The sequence below is a fragment of the Calcarisporiella thermophila genome, assembly GCF_041956535.1.
Source record: "Calcarisporiella thermophila strain CBS 279.70 unplaced genomic scaffold VTP21scaffold_11, whole genome shotgun sequence".
NCBI lineage: Eukaryota > Fungi > Calcarisporiellomycota > Calcarisporiellomycetes > Calcarisporiellales > Calcarisporiellaceae > Calcarisporiella > Calcarisporiella thermophila.
The window spans coordinates 673,743-693,935 of NW_027192201.1; the positions used below are offsets into that span (position 1 = coordinate 673,743).

The 20,193-nt window shown below is 44.8% G+C and overlaps 13 protein-coding genes across 13 annotated transcripts; 5 read left to right on the forward strand and 8 right to left on the reverse strand.

Annotated features, from left to right (window-relative positions):
- Positions 1–133: 133 nt before the first annotated feature.
- VTP21DRAFT_1406 (uncharacterized protein) lies at positions 134–2,138 on the forward strand (the record flags this gene model as incomplete). Its single annotated transcript, XM_069391490.1, has 6 exons — positions 134–247; positions 318–401; positions 494–607; positions 674–1,336; positions 1,414–1,800; positions 1,872–2,138. 6 exons carry the CDS (start codon positions 134–136, stop codon positions 2,136–2,138), a joined length of 1,629 nt encoding a protein of 542 aa, XP_069251527.1.
- Positions 2,139–2,496: 358 nt separating this feature from the next.
- VTP21DRAFT_1407 (uncharacterized protein) lies at positions 2,497–3,595 on the reverse strand (the record flags this gene model as incomplete). Its single annotated transcript, XM_069391491.1, has 4 exons — positions 2,497–2,838; positions 2,902–2,975; positions 3,045–3,387; positions 3,467–3,595. The coding sequence occupies 4 exons, from the start codon at positions 3,593–3,595 to the stop codon at positions 2,497–2,499; spliced, it is 888 nt and encodes a 295-aa protein (XP_069251528.1).
- A 467-nt stretch (positions 3,596–4,062) lies between these two features.
- Positions 4,063–5,354, reverse strand: VTP21DRAFT_1408 (uncharacterized protein; the record flags this gene model as incomplete). Its single annotated transcript, XM_069391492.1, has 4 exons — positions 4,063–4,173; positions 4,239–4,352; positions 4,426–4,595; positions 4,679–5,354. The coding sequence occupies 4 exons, from the start codon at positions 5,352–5,354 to the stop codon at positions 4,063–4,065; spliced, it is 1,071 nt and encodes a 356-aa protein (XP_069251529.1).
- Positions 5,355–5,617: 263 nt separating this feature from the next.
- On the forward strand, positions 5,618–6,863 carry VTP21DRAFT_1409 (uncharacterized protein; the record flags this gene model as incomplete). Its single annotated transcript, XM_069391493.1, has 5 exons — positions 5,618–5,699; positions 5,838–6,205; positions 6,279–6,443; positions 6,515–6,682; positions 6,744–6,863. The coding sequence occupies 5 exons, from the start codon at positions 5,618–5,620 to the stop codon at positions 6,861–6,863; spliced, it is 903 nt and encodes a 300-aa protein (XP_069251530.1).
- Positions 6,864–7,070: 207 nt separating this feature from the next.
- Positions 7,071–7,686, reverse strand: VTP21DRAFT_1410 (uncharacterized protein; the record flags this gene model as incomplete). The annotated part of the gene is made up of 3 exons (XM_069391495.1): positions 7,071–7,102; positions 7,174–7,538; positions 7,613–7,686. 3 exons carry the CDS (start codon positions 7,684–7,686, stop codon positions 7,071–7,073), a joined length of 471 nt encoding a protein of 156 aa, XP_069251531.1.
- Positions 7,687–8,170: 484 nt separating this feature from the next.
- Positions 8,171–9,984, reverse strand: VTP21DRAFT_1411 (uncharacterized protein; the record flags this gene model as incomplete). Its single annotated transcript, XM_069391496.1, has 10 exons — positions 8,171–8,352; positions 8,422–8,718; positions 8,778–8,820; positions 8,885–8,972; positions 9,047–9,141; positions 9,217–9,370; positions 9,437–9,569; positions 9,630–9,745; positions 9,808–9,863; positions 9,925–9,984. The coding sequence occupies 10 exons, from the start codon at positions 9,982–9,984 to the stop codon at positions 8,171–8,173; spliced, it is 1,224 nt and encodes a 407-aa protein (XP_069251532.1).
- A 182-nt stretch (positions 9,985–10,166) lies between these two features.
- VTP21DRAFT_1412 (uncharacterized protein) lies at positions 10,167–11,267 on the forward strand (the record flags this gene model as incomplete). Its single annotated transcript, XM_069391497.1, has 4 exons — positions 10,167–10,308; positions 10,373–10,719; positions 10,790–11,169; positions 11,240–11,267. The coding sequence occupies 4 exons, from the start codon at positions 10,167–10,169 to the stop codon at positions 11,265–11,267; spliced, it is 897 nt and encodes a 298-aa protein (XP_069251533.1).
- A 232-nt stretch (positions 11,268–11,499) lies between these two features.
- Positions 11,500–11,988, reverse strand: VTP21DRAFT_1413 (uncharacterized protein; the record flags this gene model as incomplete). Its single annotated transcript, XM_069391498.1, has 4 exons — positions 11,500–11,523; positions 11,586–11,639; positions 11,706–11,801; positions 11,866–11,988. 4 exons carry the CDS (start codon positions 11,986–11,988, stop codon positions 11,500–11,502), a joined length of 297 nt encoding a protein of 98 aa, XP_069251534.1.
- Positions 11,989–12,186: 198 nt separating this feature from the next.
- Positions 12,187–12,743, reverse strand: VTP21DRAFT_1414 (uncharacterized protein; the record flags this gene model as incomplete). The annotated part of the gene is made up of 2 exons (XM_069391499.1): positions 12,187–12,362; positions 12,431–12,743. 2 exons carry the CDS (start codon positions 12,741–12,743, stop codon positions 12,187–12,189), a joined length of 489 nt encoding a protein of 162 aa, XP_069251535.1.
- Positions 12,744–13,195: 452 nt separating this feature from the next.
- VTP21DRAFT_1415 (uncharacterized protein) lies at positions 13,196–13,902 on the forward strand (the record flags this gene model as incomplete). The annotated part of the gene is made up of 3 exons (XM_069391500.1): positions 13,196–13,531; positions 13,602–13,704; positions 13,778–13,902. The coding sequence occupies 3 exons, from the start codon at positions 13,196–13,198 to the stop codon at positions 13,900–13,902; spliced, it is 564 nt and encodes a 187-aa protein (XP_069251536.1).
- Positions 13,903–14,257: 355 nt separating this feature from the next.
- Positions 14,258–16,930, reverse strand: VTP21DRAFT_1416 (uncharacterized protein; the record flags this gene model as incomplete). The annotated part of the gene is made up of 11 exons (XM_069391501.1): positions 14,258–14,403; positions 14,477–15,390; positions 15,461–15,558; positions 15,618–15,704; positions 15,775–15,821; positions 15,884–16,070; positions 16,140–16,232; positions 16,291–16,371; positions 16,430–16,527; positions 16,594–16,668; positions 16,732–16,930. 11 exons carry the CDS (start codon positions 16,928–16,930, stop codon positions 14,258–14,260), a joined length of 2,025 nt encoding a protein of 674 aa, XP_069251537.1.
- Positions 16,931–17,839: 909 nt separating this feature from the next.
- Positions 17,840–18,840, forward strand: VTP21DRAFT_1417 (uncharacterized protein; the record flags this gene model as incomplete). The annotated part of the gene is made up of 4 exons (XM_069391502.1): positions 17,840–18,056; positions 18,131–18,387; positions 18,466–18,555; positions 18,619–18,840. The coding sequence occupies 4 exons, from the start codon at positions 17,840–17,842 to the stop codon at positions 18,838–18,840; spliced, it is 786 nt and encodes a 261-aa protein (XP_069251538.1).
- Positions 18,841–19,169: 329 nt separating this feature from the next.
- Positions 19,170–19,960, reverse strand: VTP21DRAFT_1418 (uncharacterized protein; the record flags this gene model as incomplete). The annotated part of the gene is made up of 3 exons (XM_069391503.1): positions 19,170–19,375; positions 19,450–19,560; positions 19,648–19,960. The coding sequence occupies 3 exons, from the start codon at positions 19,958–19,960 to the stop codon at positions 19,170–19,172; spliced, it is 630 nt and encodes a 209-aa protein (XP_069251539.1).
- Between the last annotated feature and the right edge of the window lie 233 nt (positions 19,961–20,193).

Here is a 20,193-nt window from a genome sequence, read left to right on the forward strand (position 1 = left end):
TCTTGTCCCCACCGCTCGTGGGAAAGTTGCACTTGAAAAAATTATTGTGATAACTAAAGAAAATCCTCCATAGTATTTCTTCCCCACACCCAGTTTTTTTGTTTTAGGCGTCTCTTTTGTGCAGATTCTGAAAATGCTACGAGCAGCACTCAGGGCTTCTTCACTCGCGGTCCGAAGACATCATCTCCCGATTATCGCACCCACATCCACTATAATTCGTCACGCGTCGGGTGCATCGAAGGAGAATGTAAATACATCCATGCCAATTGTTCCTGCCTCCTAGAAAACTGAACCGTGTTTTTTTTTTATCCTACCAGGCCGCCATCAGAAGGATCGAGGAGAAGCGTGCAGAAGCAAAGCTTGGTGGAGGCGAGAAGAGAATCGAAGCCCAGCACAAACGAGTAAGTATCGTCTTTTTCTTCTCTATTCGTCTCGGCTGTTATTGTAACATCAGATATTGACGTGCCATGGCTTCCATTGTATAATAAAACAGGGCAAACTGACAGCTCGAGAACGCATCGAGTTATTACTTGATCCCAATTCCTTCCGCGAATATGATGCATTCGTCGAGCATCAATGCGTTGACTTTGGAATGGATAAAAATAAAGTAATGTGCTTTTTTCGGATGGGTTCCAGTGTCATTTTCTCAAGTATTATTTTTTCATTGAAACAGATTACTGGCGATGGTGTTGTCACGGGCCATGGTACAATTAACGGACGCAGAGTGTTTGTCTTTTCGCAAGATTTCACAGCCTTCGGAGGATCTCTGTCCAAAATGCATGCACAAAAGATCTGCAAGGTCATGGACAAGGCAATGTTGGTCGGCGCTCCCATTATTGGCCTGAATGACTCTGGCGGTGCACGCATTCAAGAGGGCGTGGACTCGCTTGCGGGCTATGCCGATATCTTCCAGCGAAACGTTTTAGCGTCTGGAGTTATTCCCCAAATCTCCCTCATCATGGGTCCCTGTGCGGGTGGCGCGGTGTATTCGCCAGCTTTGACGGATTACACGTTCATGGTCCGGGATACCTCGTACCTCTTTGTGACGGGACCTGAGGTTGTCAAGGCAGTGACGAACGAGGACGTGACCCAGGAGGAACTTGGCGGCGCCAAGGCGCACACGACGAAGTCCGGAGTGGCACATGCCGCCTTTGAGAACGACGTGGAAGCGCTGCAGCGGCTGAGGGATTTCGTAGACTTTTTGCCCCTGTCCAACCGTGAGCAAGCTCCAGTGCGATACACGGATGACTCGCCGGTGCGCGAGGACCAAAGTTTGAACTGGATAGTTCCGGCGGACTCGTCCAAAGCGTACAACATCAAGGATGTTATCACTCGGGTATGCACTGCTTCCACTTCTTTGGCATCACGCCACGATGCAAATCAATTCACAGTGCTAATGGCTCTGCTACCTAGGTTGTCGACGACGGCGATTTCTTCGAAATCATGCCCGATTACGCGCGCAACATCGTGGTTGGTCTGGCGCGTATGAACGGCCGCACCGTCTCCGTTATCGCCAACCAGCCCCTGGTGTCATCCGGTGTACTCGATATCAACTCCTCGACCAAAGCGGCCCGATTCGTACGCTTCTGCGACGCATTCAACATCCCCCTCATTACATTTGTCGATGTCCCTGGTTTCCTTCCCGGAACAGCCCAAGAGCACAACGGTATCATTCGACATGGTGCCAAACTGCTGTATGCCTATGCTGAGGCCACCGTCCCCAAGATTACCATTATCACGCGTAAGGCCTATGGTGGAGCCTACGATGTGATGGCAAGTAAACATCTGCGCGGCGATATTGTAAGTATATCTATGATTCACTGCCTGGGCTGACGTGGTTAACACGGTAATCCCCCCACCCCCTGCTACAGAACCTCTCCTGGCCGACCGGAGAAATCGCCGTGATGGGAGCCAAGGGTGCGGTGCAGATTATCTTCAAGCACGAGAAGGATCAGGCGAAGATGGTGGAGATGTACGAGGAGAAGTTTGCCAACCCCCTTCCGGCCGCTCAGCGCGGATTCCTTGACGATATCATTCAGCCCGCACAAACACGCCGCCGCATCATCGAGGAGCTCGAGCTGCTCAAGGACAAGAAACAAGAGAACCCTTGGAAGAAACACGGCAATATTCCTCTTTAATCCCCCATGTTCATTAAATTTCTTTCTTTCTTTCTTTCCCACTTCTTCTGTGACGTTTATCTATATATATATGTTAGAAAATTGACGGTTTCTCTCTAGAGCGGATTAATACGATGGATATTAAACCCATATGAATAGTTATTTATAAATTCCAAAGACACAACACGATTAGCGTAACAAACAAGCAGAGGAAAAAAAAATGATATTCGTTATAAAAAATTAATAATGCTAGTATAATAGGTGATATAGAGCAAAGAAACAACATTAGAATAAAAATAGTTAAAACTAGCCATAACAGTGGAAGACCTAACCCGTGAGTCGAGAAAAAAAAAATTGCCTAAAAAAAAGGAAGAGGCATCTAAAGGTCCTTAAGCTTCTTTGCTTTTGCCGCATTCTTCTTGTAGGTTTGGATGTAGAAGTTGATGAACAACACCAAGTAGCTCGTCAGCAAGTAGCAGCCAAAGAGAGCCGCACCCACCGTGCCGGAGCAGAAGCCCATGTTGGGAAGGAAGGGGAAGTGCGCGTGCGCAAAGTAGGTGTAGGAGCAGAAGTAGATCACGAACAGGTCGATCACGAACTGGGTGATTTGCATGGTGGTGAGGTAACGCTTCCACCAGATGCGATGGCCCATCGACGCGCGCATGTAGTAGTAGTACATGAGAACATGGACCAGGAGATTAAGGGTGATGGGCACCCACGACTAAGGGGCATCTTCGTTAGCGACGGGCGATCCAACTTAATATGCCAATAAAAGGATGCTTACCACGGAAGTGCGGCCAACCAATTGGGTATAACACAAGACAGCAGTCATGCTGTGATGGTAGTAGTGCAGGAAATCTAAAGGGGAATAGCAAGGGTCAACACCAAAGGCCCGCCTAGAACACATGGGCTAGCTGGGGCTCCTACCTAGCTTTTTCTTCTTTAATACAAGGAAGAGTGTATCGATCAGCTCGTAGTATTTGTACAAATAGTTGATGTAGTAGAGGAGTTCAAGACGCTGGGTGAAGGCGGACTGATTGCACACGGCATACAAGAAACCCTGGCGGTAGACGATAGGGAAGAGCTGCTCGAAGAACAGCAGCAGCAGGCCTAGCGAGCCCACGGACAGAATGAAGTTGTGGGCCTGGAAGAGGCCGCGCAACTGGAATGGCTCACGATTGCGCATAAGATACTGGCCGCCAAAGATGATGACGAGGTAGAGAATGCAGGCAGTGAACACCTCCGTATTTGTGGAGAGGGGGGTCTCGCCCTAGGGTATTTGGTTATGTTAATGCATTGCGAGAAAGGCATGGTGAGGGAGAGGAGGCGATGGGGATCGCCATACTAACCTGAATGAATGCAAATTCATCGGCCGATTTCCCCATCACCGAGTGGTAGGCCTGGGCAAAGTAATTGTCTAGGCTTACACCAAAGGGCTGCTCAGGGGTAAGGGTTGCATTCAAAACTTGGATGCTCATTGTGCTCACAAAATGCAATTGGGATGGTATCTATGGCGTCTAATGGAATGCAGGCGAGGATGAAATGATAAACAAGCGGAATCAGAATAAAAAACTTCGGAGAAAAAAAAAAGAAGGGGAGTTCTTTCAGCTGAAAGGAGACAATGCCAATGAATAAGAAAGGAAAAATAAAAAAAAAAAGAGGATAAAAATAATAATGAAAAAAAAAAGGCCGAAGCACGAAAAATATCAATAACAAAGCCCGCACCTGATTGGCCCAGGGGGAGAGGACCGAGGGCTTGTTAGAGTTTGACAAAGGAAGCGACGGCGATTCACTCGCAGTTGTCAAACCGATAGGCCGTGGCAGCGGCGACTATCGGGCGAAGCCTGGAAACTTTATTTGGCTTACACAGATGAATCAGGGTGGGACATTAGGCCTTTGGCGCACGCGTGCGCAAGGCGGGAAATCGTTTGGGGAAAGGCAAGCTTTATTTATTCACGCTGATGGACTCCAAGAACTGCTGCGGCGTCGTCACGCACCGCAGCGCCGCCCGGTTGCGCGACAGCATCTGCTGGAAGATGATCTCGGACTGTTCCGTCTACAAGCAACGAGAACGGGTTAGCCTGCGGTTCGCCCCATCATGTGGCAGCAGGGCGCGCTTACCGTCTCATCGAAATACTGCAGCTTCGTCCACGGCTCGTTTTCCGCGAACCGGCTTGCGCGTGTATACGGCGACTTCTGGGTCGTCTGCTCGGGGTTGGCCGACTTGACCGAGACCTAATATGCAGCAATGCCGCGAAGTCGGTTAGGATTGGCGAGCTCACCGCGAGCGCTAGGCGGCGGTACTCACCGAGATGGACTTTGCCTTCGACGTAGACGGCTGCGGCTGCTCCTCGTCCTTCGACTCTTCGTCGGTGATGCGCTTTGTCGCCGCCTTGTACTTCTCGTCTATTTTATCCAAATAGTTCAGGTTAGGCCGCAATTGCACGGAGCCGTGGATGGGCGTCAAGTGCAGCTCGTCTACATTCAAAAGATGGGCAGTTAGCTGGATGCGCCAGCGAATTCAAGCAGAATGGAGTGAGCACAGAGAGCAGCGGCAGTACCTTCCCGCAAAACCCCAACCATATACCGAGCAGCCGCGGGGACCAATTGGGATGATAATGTCTGTTTCTCCAACAATTCCTTCTTGTCTTCCTCCGTCTCCATCCTATCGTAGGCTGTCCTCACCACTCTGTCGCTGGTTCCTAGCGACAGCTCCTCGCCTCTCTCTTTATCATACAACGGTGACTCTGTGTGCAGGGGGAGATCGAGTTCAATTAAACGCGCTTTTGGCTTTAGTCGCGCGGCAATAGGACCAGTCTCGGGCGTGAATCCGAGATTGCGCACGGGATATTGGAAAAGATGTAGATAGGATGCAAGTTGATGGGTTAGGTATATGGGGATTTCACGCACGATTTGGTCGGAGTCTTCGTTTTCTTCGGAAATGACCGCTTCGACTTCGGCAGGGATGAAATCGATGTGGGGCACTTCCTCTTCCTTCACCTCTTTTTTGAACAGATCGGGATTGGCGGCCATTTTTTTGGCTCGAGCCTCTGCGGCCGCTTTGTGGGCAAGCTCGATGTTTCGCGCAATGGGATCGATCGGCTCGGGGTCAACCTCCATTGGCTCGGCAGCTGCCGATTTGACGGCATCTTTTGTGTTTGCAGCGCTGGGAGTCGGGGCGGGCGGATTTCTTTTACCTCGAGGCCCTGCCGTTTTTCTTGTTGTCCGGGTCGACATGGTAGTGTGTGTATGGGTAGAGTGCCTGTTTGGTTAAGAGTAAAGATTCTTGACTGTCTTTTTTTTTATGACAGCAAACTAGGCGCAGCTTGAAGATTCACATGTCCCTACTGTGCAATTTCACTAGTATTAACAGTGTTCCTTGGACCCTTCGTTTCTTCTCGATTGGATCGCCTCTATCCACCCTCCATCCATAAAGTTACCTATCCCCTCTAACTGAATCGTTCGTGCTCGCTTTCTATTCTCTAAATAAGTTGAGGAATATGAGCACCGACAAAAACCCAAAGAACACCTCAGTCACCATCGATGAAGTCGATGATGATGAATTGGACGAGCTCCTTAATGGTAAACCATTTTTTAGATCAGTCTTTTGAGCAGAAGGAATGGTGCGTTTCAGCATCACCTTCCGATTACATTTCGTGGATCATGGCCAATAGCTATTTTGGAATTTTAATATTTACCATTGCCCCCTTATCGATACAGAAACATTAAGCAACTTCAATGCTCCACCCAAGCCCACACCAAATGCCGCGCCCTCTGCACAAACTTCCGCCGCTTCTTCTGAAAAGAAGACGCCCGCAGATCAAGGATCAGAAGAGGATGACGACTTATTAAATGACGCCTTTGCAAAACAGCTCGCTAAGGGAATGGAGGAATTAATGCAGCAAATTGGAGACGCGCCAGGAGGTTTTGACGCGTTGCTGAAGTCGTTCGAGGAATTAGAGGCGCCCTCATCGGCATCGGGCGCGAATTCAATGGGCGCCGTCCCGAGTGGAGAGGGTGGAAAGACCTTTAAGGACAAAATTGAACAGACAATGAATAAGCTGAAGGATAGCTCAGAGCAAATTGGGGTAATTCGAGCATAGCTCTTGGACAGTGTTAACCACAACCACAATTAACGCATTCTGTAACTCTGTGTAATAGTCAAATATCTCAGAACAGGAAACCGATTCTCTAATGGCTGAAATGATGAAGCAGATGGAGAGCATGGCGGACACGGGCGAGTTCAACGATATGCTTGAGGGCATGATGAAGCAATTGATGTCGAAGGATGTGCTATACGAGCCGCTTAAAGAGCTTTCTGAAAAGGTACCATTGGATATTTGAATTGTTCTCTCCACTCTCTATCTAATGGGAATCTCTCCCGCCTATCCTCCCAGTATCCCCAATACCTAGAAGAAAATAAGGCCTCTATCCCGCAAGAGGACTATGCGCGCTACGAAAAGCAATACCAGGTCGTACAGCAGATCGTGAGTAAATACGAAAGTGCCAGTTTTAAGGAAGACGACGAGGCTCAAGCAGAGGAAATTGCTGAACTGATGCAAAAGGTAAATTATCCTCTTTAGGGGCTCATAGAACCTTGGACACTGATCCTTGGTCCCATTGTAGATGCAAGATTTTGGCCAGCCGCCAAGTAAGATTCTGGAGGATTTGACTCCAGAGGGGATGGAGCTCGATGAGAACGGGATTCCAAAGAACCCGGATGGCGAGCCCTGTTCTATCATGTAATAATAATTTTATCTAATAATACTATTTTTTTTCTCCCTCTCAGCTAGAAGAGTGTTTGAAATTTCCCCCTTTTCTTTCTTTTTTTTTTGTTTTTATTAATTTGAAATAATTCAAAGATACAAAATGGAAAAAAAAAAAGACTCTTAAAAATCAATTAAGTAAAAAGACAAAAATATATTGAAGAGAAAGCGTAGGCATTATCCAGAATCATTGATACCCGCCTGGGGGATGTTGCAAAGCTGCATTTTTTTTAAAAGGGGCCACGGTTAACAAGAGTCAAGACAAACGGAAAAAAAAATCATGAACTCACATTGATAATATAGCGCTGGATCTTGTTGTTGATAAACACCCTCGTCTCCCTTCTCCTCTTTCCCTGGCGCAGCGCCCTGCGCACCCGCCGCAACAGTACCTGTCTGCCGCTCGATTCTGGTCGCCTCTCGGTATTTCGCTAAATAGATCTTAAGTGCTTCCGCGTAGTTTTCGAATCCAAGACTTTGCATGGCCCAGAGGATGTCCTCTCCGTTAATAGTCTTGCGCTTCTCTTGCATGCATCGATCACTTGCCTCACTTGTAATAAACGCAATAAATTCGGAGACACATTCTTGTACGCACTCTTTGGCTTCTTTGGAGATTTTCGCATTATCCGGTAGAGAACGCTTCATTATTCGAGAAACACTGTTTAGATATGAAAAAAAAGGCATTGGGAAATTAATGGGGACAAAAAATCAATCTAATCCGAAGCGCCTTACTTTGCGATCGGGAGGAAACGATCTTGTTCCTTGATAATGTCTGATTCCTCGCCAGAGTAGGTGCCCTCAGACATCGTAGGTTAAGAAGAGGATAAAGAGCTATGGGGGACATTATAAAACAGTTAGCTAATTGAATACGAAAAGATGGGAATTGGGATGGAGGGGAAGAATGGTTTAAAAAATTGCATTAACATGAATGACTTTGTAATAAAAGATCAAAAAAATAAAATGGGGGTTGTCAATCAATCATGAATTCATAAGGATAGAAAGGGTTTTTTGACATGGGCTTATATGAAAGGAAAAGGAAACCAACCAACCGTTTGGGAGCGTATATTTTTTTTTTTTGCAACTTTCTCACTTCTGGCCTCTCGTATCAAAGAAGGGGAAAGCGAGTTGTATGAAAGTGTAGCCTCAAAATATTATAAGCGGCCAGTAGTAGACAAGAGCCTGAAAACAGGGCAAAAGCAAAAAAGATCAAAGAACGAAAGAGAACGGAGAAAAGATGGGCGAATTAGATCATCTCAAAAAAATTTAGGAAAGGCTAAGCCACGGTTTGATTCACTGCTTTTTTCCAAAGTACGACAATAAGCTCTTCTGCCCCGGCTTGGTGCCCTTCTTTCTTCCCTCGCTGCCCTCGTGTTTTGCCGGCTGGGACTTCGCCGTGGAGGAGGGGGGTTTTGTGGGGGGAGCAGACGACTCATCTTCCGAGAAGGATTCCCACTCCATAGCTGTTTCGGTCACTAAAATATTAAATCGGAGGGTTTAGAACGCCGCCACATGTCACCCATCCAGATAGCACCTAAACTCACCCAGCCGACCTCGCTCATCCTTATACGTCTTTTTCTTCATAACCTGCCGCCTTCCACGTCCCTTCTTCGGCTGCGGAGCGTCGGCCTCTTTCATCTCCTCTTTCACTTCCTCTTTCTCTATTTCCATACTATCCTCCGCCTCTAATGGCTCATCCTGGTCCTTCTCTCCATGCTCTTCTTCTTTCTCCTCCTCCTTCTCCTCCTCCGATTCCAAGTTTGCCTGAGCTTGTCTAAATGAGGCGGTCATCCGTCGGTCAAGCTCTTCTTCGGATTCATTCTCTTCATCTTCATCTTCATCTATACATACACACATAAGCATCCTAGGAACTTCAATGGCGTCCAATGAACAGGCTTACCTGAGTCTTGAATCATCTTCTTGCGTTTCCGCCGTGATTTGGACTGAAAATTAATGTGAATCGTTAGTATTTATTTAATAATGAATGCAGTAGCCCGTGGTTTTTACCTGAATCTGTTGCTCATCCTCGCTCATTTCATCTGCTTTTGTCAATTCTACTTTCTTTTCCTCTTTCTTCTCCTTGGGCTTTTGTTTGCTATTTCAGAATGTAAAATAGATTGAGTCTATAAACGGGTATTACCAACTCGTCAATGGCACTCGATAAAATACCTATTGGCAGCCCCCTTTCCGAAAAAGTCCTGCTTTTTGGATCTACCCTTTGGCTTTTGCTGTGGTTTATCGCCCGACGGTTTTGTTTGCTCCGCCTACATCCAGTATTGCAGGCAAGGGGTGGTGAGCATTTTGCTCTACTATACAATCGCACACTTTCATTTATTTACCTTTTCTTCATCTGCTTTCTTAGATTCTTGCGCCAAATCGGAAGTCGATGTTGTAGTTGGCTTCAATTTATTCTCTTCTTTTTTAACTGGGGCTGGGGTTGGTTCGGTGCGCCCTGATTTCTTCTTCAGCGTATCTTCCACGATTGCTCCATAGCTAACAATCAATAAAACATAGTAAACTCCCTGGAATGATATTCAAGAACAAGAACTCTTATAAAACCTTTGAATAGGCTTGCTTGTTATATTTACAGCCTCGAGATTGGTGGCCACTATTAGGGTGGTATCAGATAGACGGGTGGGTTCAACTGAATATACATGCTCTCCTGTGATTTCTTTGAATTCTTTTCTAACATCTGTTCCCATTGAAATAGGTGAGTAAAATTAATAGACATCCATGCTTCGCTTAGATATACCCTCCAGCTCTTCCTCAGCTACAACGTAGACTGAATGCGAGTTCGCTCCCTTAAGCCAGCCGCAAACACAATAAAGCGCGTGAACCTTATTATTCTGCTTGTACTCCGAGAGAAGTCTATCATAAAATCAGTAAGTCCAAATGCATTCACCCCTTTCATGAGCACAAGGACTTCTTACTCTTTCGCAGCCCTGACATCAATATCAAAATGTCTACTCAACCAACGGTAGGTTACCTAGCCATAATAATCTGTCATTCTTCCCGTATATTCCCCAAAAAATAGAGAATGGATTTACGGTTTTCTTTTCTTGCTCCACCAAAACACTTAGCTCATCCAGGTGATTAGACTTGACCATTCCCACTCGCAATTTCACACTTTACTCACTTTGTACACGCTAATAAAAAAAAGAGAAAACGCGAAATTAGAGCGAATGTGGCTTAGTACGAGACAGTCATGAAATCACGAAGCGTAAACGAAGCGTCAGCAATTTTCTAGAGTCTTTGAGCTTCGATCTTCAGAAATCAAACTAATAAGCTAATGGCCCAACAAGGCAGACAAGCAGTGAACAGGCTAAAGGGAATGTTCCCTAAAGGCAGCGGTAAGGGCCTGATCACCGGGACAGGCGCCCTCATTGGCCTTGGAGTTCTCGGATTTGGCATCAACGCAAGTCTTTTCAATGGTAATTATAAACTTAGGAGCTTGATTAAGACACGGCACCTAACAATATCGGTATTCCATAACAGTTGATGGTGGTCATCGCGGTATTAAATACTCCCGCATTTTTGGTGTCCAACCTACTATCTATGGCGAAGGTACCCATTTCATGATCCCCTGGCTGGAGACCCCGATTATCTATGATGTGCGTGCCAAACCCCGCAACATCGCATCACTGACCGGAACCAAGGACTTGCAAATGGTCAATATCCAATGCCGTGTACTATCGCGTCCCAGTGTCAGCCAACTTCCCACGATTTACCGGAATTTGGGCCAGGATTATGATGAGAGAGTGCTTCCATCGATTGTGAATGAAGTGTTGAAATCGGTGGTCGCTCAGTTCAATGCCAGTCAGCTGATTACCCAGCGTGAGCGTGTAAGCATGTTTGCTCATTATTAATGGGTGCTTGGCGAGATTTTAATTAATCGCATGTTGATTCTCCTAGGTCTCTCGTCTTGTGCGTGACAACTTGACCCGCCGCGCTCTCCGATTTAACCTCGTCCTTGACGACGTCTCCATTACTCATGTTACCTTCTCTCCTGAATTCGCCCACGCTGTTGAAGCCAAACAGATTGCTCAGCAAGAGGCCCAACGTGCCGCCTTCGTGGTTGATCGCGCCAAGCAAGAGAAGCAGTCCACGATCATCAAGGCTGAGGGTGAAGCCCGCTCTGCCGAGTTGATTGGTGAGGCTATTAAGAGCAAGCCAGGTTTCTTGGAATTGCGTCGTATCGAGACTGCACGAGAGATTGCAAATATTCTGTCGCACTCACCAAACCGAGTCCTCTTGGATTCTGACACCCTTTTGCTGAATGTGAACGACTCGAGGTAAAGATGCAAAATAGGGAACCAACCTGCTCCTCTTTAGCTAATCTATTTTTAATTTCTCCTACTGTAGCAAAAGAGATGAGGGCAAGAAGAAGTGATAAGCTGAATGCTACTCAAAAATAAAATTTTTCTTTACTGCTTATTATATATTATATTTTGGAGTCACTTTTGAGAGGAGCTGAATAAAATATTGTTTAGAGAATTGAATGGCCAAGGTTCATTTCTACCCCATTAGAACGTGCAACATTTTCTAGCAGATTATTTTTTTATTTTATTAACGTAGGAAAAAAGAAAAAACATCGGAAAAATGCAACAGTGTCTTGTAATTCTTTACGCTCTCGAGGGGGGAGACACCTAAAACAATCCCAGGATTTAAACTCCATTTCCATGCATAATCTGCTATATAAGAAGCTTACGAGAATTACGGAATCACCACGCACAAACAACATCTCGGACGTACGTTTCTCTGTCTAAATGAGAAATCGAGAAAATAAAATTAGATGCAAGCCAAAAGAATAAAATAGTTTAAAACCTACTCGCACAATTTCTTCCATAGTTTCCTCATTGATCTCAGCAATGGTGATGGTTTCCTCGACATCACCTAGTACCATATTCAAATGCCCATCGAATGCCTAGAGGGAGAAGAAATAACTAATCTGTTTGGCCATCTATACTTGAAAAGGCTCAAAATTTTACGTGGAGTTTTCCTTTAAGTTCCCGATCGCCTCGCAGCTTAACAAAGATCCGTTCGTCCAGTGACAAGCGCACAAGATCTAGCGGTTCTTCAACACCTCCACTTTCAACTTGAGGTTGAGCCATAGCAATTAGTTATTTTGATGAAGTAAAATTTCTAAAGAGTAGCCAGATTACAACTAAAAAGACAGTCACTTGCAAAAAAATCGGCTTACCTGAGAAAAAAATCATCTGCAGGATAATGTATAGGAGAAATAAAATGGTATGAATCCAGATGTTATCAGAAAAAAAACGGGCAGCAGATAATAACAATAACTCATAAGTTCAGGGGTTAGGCTGGTGAACTGAGATAACGGTGACAATAGCCGCCACAGCTCCTAATATTAGGACACAAGCAAGAACGCTCCACCACGTACGCGCCCGCCGGTACCATACAACCTCACCCCCTCGTTTCTCGAAAGTGTCTTCCCGGCTAACTCGTTTATCCGCTTGTGAAGTGACTTACGCAAAAAGTACATGAACTAATGAGACCATGACAATGACACTTTCAACTGTAATTGTACCATACCAGCTGTTTCCGCATCCCCAATACGCCGTCCCTCTGGTCTGATTCCAGCATGTTCGCTTTTTTTGCCCTCTTTGCCTGACTCTGAATCACCCTTTATTCGCAAATTCTTATTCCGCGGTGATTTAAAGTTAATGTCAAGAATGTAAGAGCGACTCTTTGGATTATTGGCGTCGGCGAGGACAGAATCTTCAGGTAGGTCGACGCAAACGTTGATATGGGGGGGCGACTCGGCCATGGTTGTGATTTGCAAAGAAACGGGGAAAAAGAGGGCGAGAGAGGATGCCATAGAAATATATTGTGGCATTACGACCATTTTTGGGAGGGTGTCTGAAATTATCTCGACTTCGTTGCCGCCGTTCTTCGATATCGAATCCGCCCCCTAAAAAGCCACAAGTAAGCCCAAGTGCGACACTGCTAGAGCCGAATTTTGATAGTCTAGTACCGTGCTATGCCTGATAGTGCCAAAAGAGACCTGCTTGTTATCTCCCGAAAATAAAAAAAATCCACATGCTCGGGTATTTTCAAGCTTTTCGGCTATTCAGCTTATTTTCACTTGACCCTGAATTCCGCCTCTGCAACGTTTCGCCCTTTGCGTGAACTCGACAACCTCTGCTCTCTTAGACCATCCAACTAGCAGTCAACCTGACGTCAGTAATATAATTCGCACTCAGCTCCCTCCAAGAAAAATTCCACGTCTTTATTTCGCGAATACTATTTCTAATTCATCGGATATATTTACCTCTCACTCGCTCCCCCATACAAGTCATGGCTGTCCTTCTCATCTTGGGCTACGGCCTGATAATCGCTAATCTCTTCCTGGATGGTACACTACACTTTGACCGTTCCTCAAATCGTCTTGAACTGGGTCCTGCCCTCCGTGATGAAGTCGGGGCAAAAAATGTCCTAATCGCATACGGAATCTCTCTCTTCATCCCCATTCTCTTTGCTATTTTTGGCGCAAATTATGACATGAGCTGGATGGGATGGTTTGGATTGAGTTTGATGCTGGGTGGAGGAATCCTGTGCGCTTGGGCCGCGAGAGTGAATCAATTTTATTACAGGGGAATCGTGCAAGCGGACCAGTATTTGTGCACCGAAGGAGTAAGTCCATCCCCATGTTTTAAGCGATTGTTTTAGGGTGAGACTAGTGCACTGATCATTCACTGATTAGCCCTATAAAGTTCTGCGCCATCCTGGCTACTTGGGAAGTGTGCTCGTCTGGATTGGCTTTGGGCTGACCAGCTCTCATTGGATTGTCGCTTTATTAGTGTCAGGTAGGGACATCAATACCCATTCTCTCTTCTCTCTCTTGTGATTCTTGGACAACTCATTCTCTGCTTTCACTAGTTATAATGGGCTTCAGCTACTGGAACCGAGCGCGCAGAGAGGAAGACGCTATGTATGAACGCTTTAGCGTCGACTACCAAGCCTATGCCGACGAAACGGCTGCGTTCATTCCGTTCGTATATTAAATTGTCGCCTTCTCCTATATCGCAAATTTTCTCCTTCCTTTTCTCCTTTTTTTTCCTAATCTTTGCTTTTGTTAAGTCACTCCTCCTACAGCTTTCTATATATTGAAGTTCCTGTATTGAGAGTCGAATTCTTTCTCTCTCGACTTATACACACATATACATGTCAACCTTTTCCACCCCTTGTTTTTTCCGGATACAGAGATGTTTTTTTTTTTTTGCTTTTTCCTCTGATACACATTAATATATATATTTTAACTCCAAGGAAACGATGATTTTTATTAGTTTCATACGTATATAATTGAGAGAAGAAGGAGATCTTGTCACGTCTTATTTTTGCGTAATATTGACTAAATATTCACATCTTCTCCGGCTTTTGGGTTTTTCCATGGTTAAATGCAAAAGCCTGGCTCTCCTGCAATCGCGTGAACTCGTATCCACCTTCGCCGTCAAAACGAAGGACATATTCATGGTGACGAAGGAGTGTGGTGCGATGGGATACAGCTATGGTTTAAGCATTAGCATGTTATATAGAATAAGAGCAAATCGAGTGCGAGGGGAAGAGTGTGTCACTTACTAAAGAGTGTGATGCCAATCTCTCTAGCATATTGATACATTAGGGCCTCGACATCCACACTGACGGCACTGGTACATTCATCCAAAATGGCAAACTCCGGCCGATGATAGAAGAGCCTTGCCATGGCAACCCTCTGCTTCTCGCCACCGCTCAGCACGTCGGCGAAATCTTGCACTGCATCAAACCCTCCCTCTCGATCAAGTAAATAGGTCAAATGAACACGCTTCAATAGCTCTCGCAAACTCTCGTCCGTATACCCCTTCTTCCTCGCCTGCTCTTTAGTGTCGGGGTAGATGATCTGGTCTCTGAAAGTCCCCACGGAGAGATATGGCTTTTGAGGGACATAAAACAATTTCTCAGGCTTTGGTTTGGTCACTGTGCCTCCAAATAGCGGCCACAAGTCACCCAGAATTCTAAAGAGCGAGCTTTTGCCGCAGCCATTTGGGCCGCTGATCAAGCAGTTCATCCCCTCCGTCACCTTGAAACTCAGCTCCTTCACCAGCACATCGCGATTGGGGGTCACGATGGGTACCTTTTCGAAATGGATCACCCCATCCTGTAATTTGACTGTCCCACGTAGTTGTGCTGTATCTACCACTTGAGTTTTGGGAATATCCCCATGCTTGACACTCGTCGTTTCATAGTCTTCTTCATCTTTCTGCACCATGGTGCGCACATATCGTCCGCGATTCACATCTTCCAGTACGTCAAACAGCTCTGATACCCGGGAGGTATAGCCAGCAAACCGTGTAAGATCTCGGCCCGCAAGAATCAATCGACCAACTGCTTGCGAAAGGTTAATAAGGAATCCAGAATTTCGAGAATAATCTTCCATAATCTTGGTCGGGTCCGCATTCGATTTTCCCATAAACTCGGTTGCGTATTTGGGATCGAACACAGGTCGAGCCAACAGGCTAAATGAAAAGAAATGCAAAATAAGGTCTCAGCTCCGGAGAGAACTGGGCAAATAAACGGCGACATTACTAGTAGGCAGTCATGGTAGCTAAATATTTCACCATAATACTGTCGAATATCCCATTGAAAAATCTTAAAAGATAGACCTTGCGTACGTGACGAGCAATCTACGTAACAGAGCTATGAATATGAATAGGAAAAAAAAAACCAATGGCAGCCTGCTAACCCTGTCAAAACTCTCATTGGCAATATTCTTCTCGCGCATACCACCGCGATAAAATGCTATTTCCTCCGAATGAGTGATAATTCGTGACTGGATCATAAAATCACCCAAAAAAAACTTAATAAAATCATTCGATAAATCTTAAAAAAAAGACATTTACATGTGAGAATCTGTAGTCCCCTTCCAACTTCTGCTCTTGCGCCGTATCTAATAAATATGAAATGTTATTATATCAATTTCCGGTAGTAAGGCGTTAGAACATGAATTACATTTTCCAAAATGGGGTGAGAAGGCTCTCATAAAAGCCGCCGATGCAAAAAAGTACCCAACGATGTAAATAGGAGCCTCTTTGCCTAGCGCCTGCCCGAGTTTATAAGCGAACAGAAAGATATCCACAAGCGGTTTGGCAATATCGGAGTAGAGATGGCTAAGACTGTCGCTGAATTTGTCAATATCCTACAAGGCCGAATTAATAAATAGTTTTGAGTATGAAACTAGGAAATAAAAAATCAAACTAAAACTAACCTGAGTAAGAAGCTGATCAGCATTCTGAATACGGCCATCGAGGTTACTGACCTTATAGAATGTCATTTCTCCAAAGTATTTTTCATGGGCATACTATAGATTAAAGGTTACTAAGGTGAGCGTAAATCTAGCTCAATAACATAGTATGTACCTTGGTTAACCGGGTTCTGAACGCCAGAGCGAGAGCTCGAATGGTCAGTTTCAATGAGTTGTTGACAATACTTAGAGGCCACTAACAATCATTGCATATGTTTCAACACTGGTTACTAAAGGATATATTCATCCATTACCATCATGATTCCAAACTCTATAATCGCAAGCGCTATAAATTTTTTACGGTCTCGCGACACGATAGCCTTGACAACCGAGCCGTTGAAGGCGGAGAACCCTTTATAGAGGGAAAAATCATGTGAGGATCTCCATAGTATTGTGATTCGTCAATATTTTCAGTTACATATATCGAGCCATGTTCTCACAATTAGAACAGCGGCTAGTGAGACAAGCAAACCAGCCTCGCTTGACCAAACACCTAGAAAGAGATACACGAAAAAGGGTTACTTAAGCAATTTTAGCCTCCATTTGAAATACTCACCGGGAATACAAATGGGTAGCAGCTTTCTCATCTGTTTGAGAAACTGCGCATTGACTCCTACTTTCGAGTGCGCCACCGACGGTTCAGATTTTTCCCCTGACTTTGCCTTCTTAACATAACGAGAGGTGATAAGGAGAAAGGCGAGGATGAGAGCGATGGATCTTGCGTGAACGGGTCTAAGGGTTGAAATGGCGGCCATTGGCGAGGAAAATTATATTATAAGCACTAGGTGTAAGGTATTAGCTAGGAAAAATACGTTCTTTTTTCACGTTGCCTTGCATGTTTTTTTTGTCTGTTTCAACATGTACTACGGAATAGGCTATATTACAAATTATCAAAAACAAGGCAACGTTCGCATTTGTGCCACTAATTGAGGGGTTGAAAGCTACCATAAGGATTGGAACTATGAGCCCTCGTCTTTCCTTCTCGAGCGCTCGTGCATCAACTCTGATGGCTTGCTCCCAAGATTGGGCGGTTGGCCCAGCATATTGGTATTCTACGAGGCAATTTGTGCCATTGTCTTCTGTTCCAAACGGTAGGTGTGATAAGCACAGCGTCAGTAATGGAAGGGCCCCAAAACGCTCCAGTACAAATAAACTTCGTGTAATACCACTTGGGCTTTGTAATCCTTCCACAGTAGCTCAGCAGCTAATCGAGTGAAAGTTGGGGAGGTTGTTTTGGATAACAGATGTAACCTTTCTCGGTTTTACCCTGATAGAATGGGTATCACTTGAAGAATTCCAGCTATCTTGCAAGAGTCAGGTCAATAGAATCCGCATGGTATGATATATCGGTCGGACGATCTGTACTTGCGTGTGAAAATGCCAATGTCGGAGTGTTTCTGTAGCACTCTAACCTAACCTACCTGTGAGTCTAAAGATGAAGAAACCCTACGCAATCGACATGACATAATATAATAACCTAACCTAAGCCATTAAAAATCCAAAAAAGAGCAGAAGGAAGTTTTTTTTTCGTTTTCTTTCTCAAAAAAGGATTTCTTCAATAAGAACGAAAACGCTACTTCCAAAAAAGAGGACGACTCGACACGCATTACATTTTTATCTTTTTGACAGACCCCTACCAACGAAACCTATAAATTTACTCCAAGATGAGCCAACGCAACAATGAACTCGACGGCGTACCAGGGCAAGGGAGCTTCTCAGCCTCGGATCTTCAGCAGCCGCATCAGCAGCAGGAGGATCACGGTGGGACGAAGCGAGTACACGATGATGTTGAGGACGACTCTGAAGACGACGACGAGCGCCCGAAGGGGGCCAAGCGTACATCCATGGGGAGACGCAAAATTCGCATCGAATACATTTCGGGTAAATAATTAAAAAATTTTTTTCTCCTGATCATGACTCAATTTTTTATTTACCTTGATTTTTGATTTGTATAGACAAGAATAGAAGGCACATCACATTTAGTAAGCGCAAAGCTGGCATAATGAAGAAAGCTTACGAGCTTTCAACCCTGACCGGCACCCAGGTGCTCCTGCTTGTGGTGTCGGAAACAGGGCTGGTGTATACATTCACGACGCCCAAGTTACAGCCGCTGGTGACTAAGCCAGAAGGGAAGAACCTGATTCAGGCATGCTTGAACGCGCCAGACCCGGCGACGTCCACAAATCCTTCCCAGCAAGAACAATCTTCACCGGTAAGGGAACTCTTGTGATAACTCATATAAACAATATGGGAGTCCTTTTTTTTACCATTTTTTTATTGTATTTGATAGTCTCGTCCCCCTCTGTCTACATCCGCTGCCGCACCAAACTCTCTGGAGCCAGGAAACGACAGTCTCTACGGTGGGGGCGATGATCGTAGGGTAAATTACCTCTAATTTCCAAATTTATTTTTCCTGGTGTTAAATAATTTAATTCAATGATAGGCAAGTCACCCACAACAGGGATCCGCTCCAGCAGGCGGTTCCTATCTCTCAGGAATGAGTTATGGCCAGGGCTATCAAATGTCGGGCCAAATGCCATCTCTGCCTGGCGGAGGCCTTGCTGCACAATACATTAATTCTGCTCAGTATCCTCACTACTCGCAATCCGCAGACAATAGCATGTACCGTCAGTCAGGCCAGTATCCACCTCCCTCCGGATACTAAAGCGGCCTGCATCTGATCCCTTTCCATCTCATTGAATTTAAGAAGACAAAAAAGGTCTGACAAAGGCATAAACTGAGAATGGAAATAAAAAACTATATATTTCATACTAATTTTTTATTTCGTGTGTTTGTGTGTTATATCTTTTCCTCTTTTTTTCTGTGTTTATGTTTGATGCCTTGTGTCTCTCCTTTAATATATTTCCTTTTTTTTCTTATTCTTTACATAACAATATTAAATCGCAGGCTGTTGTTGTTTTATATATATTAAATTTTTTTTCTACTCTTCCAATAGCATTAAAATATTACTTTATATCTTATATTTTTATTTACTTAAAATTCAAAGCTCTTGTCGCTATCCTTCTTCAATAGCTCAAACATTCCCTCCGGCAATAACGGCATTTCTTTGGCGTCCTTGTGTGTTTTCTGCCACTTGCTATCGGCGGGAACAGCGATATATCGGAAAGGAAGCACAACGGATTCACGACGCGAAAACCACACCTCCGGTGAGTCGATATAAGGAATTTTGTCTAACGGAACTAGAGAAAACAAAAAATAACGGCGTCAATATATAAACCCTTTATGCACCGAGGAAACAATAGTCTTAAGCTACTTTTATCTTCAATAACACGCTTGGTAACATTCACAGCTGTGTCGGTTGACATTTGAATGGAACCAAGATGCCGGCCCTCAAAGCCCAGTTTGCGAAGCTCAGCAGTTCTATCTAAAATTACAAATCACAAAAGCCGATTTTAGCAACCAAATGATAAGAAGGATTATAAAAGTTTTGAATTTTCTTAGCGGCCCTTACCCCTTGGTGGATGATCACCAAGGATCCCTCCAAATAGGAAATATTCAAACTTTTCTCCATCTTCGGGACTCAAAGCCTTTTCTGCGGCAGGATCTAACAAGCAAATTTTTTTCATGTCTATTCCAAGGCTCAATACATCCTCTGTCCGGAGTTGGGCGCCACGAAGACGTTCTGGTGCTGAAGCCAATGTTGTGGGTGTGAGATGGGTGAACCACAGATGTTCGCCTCCGATATTTTGGAGCATATGGTAGTACTCGGTCTCACACCATTCATGCATGCCCTCCTCCAGATGTTCGATTATATAGTTGTGCATTTTTATCAAGTGTTGTTTGTATCTCTGTATGTAATTCTTAAAAGCAAGAAAAGGGTAGCATAGAATTTAATATTTGATGAACGAATGATAAACAATTCGAGGAATAAAAAGTGACTGCAGAGTGACTATTTAGTGTCTATATTGTGGCAGTATCGATCGAACCTAGCATTTGAATATTCATTTGGCCCGAATCGAGCTTTCCAAGTACTTTTATTGTTAAATTAAATGTGGAA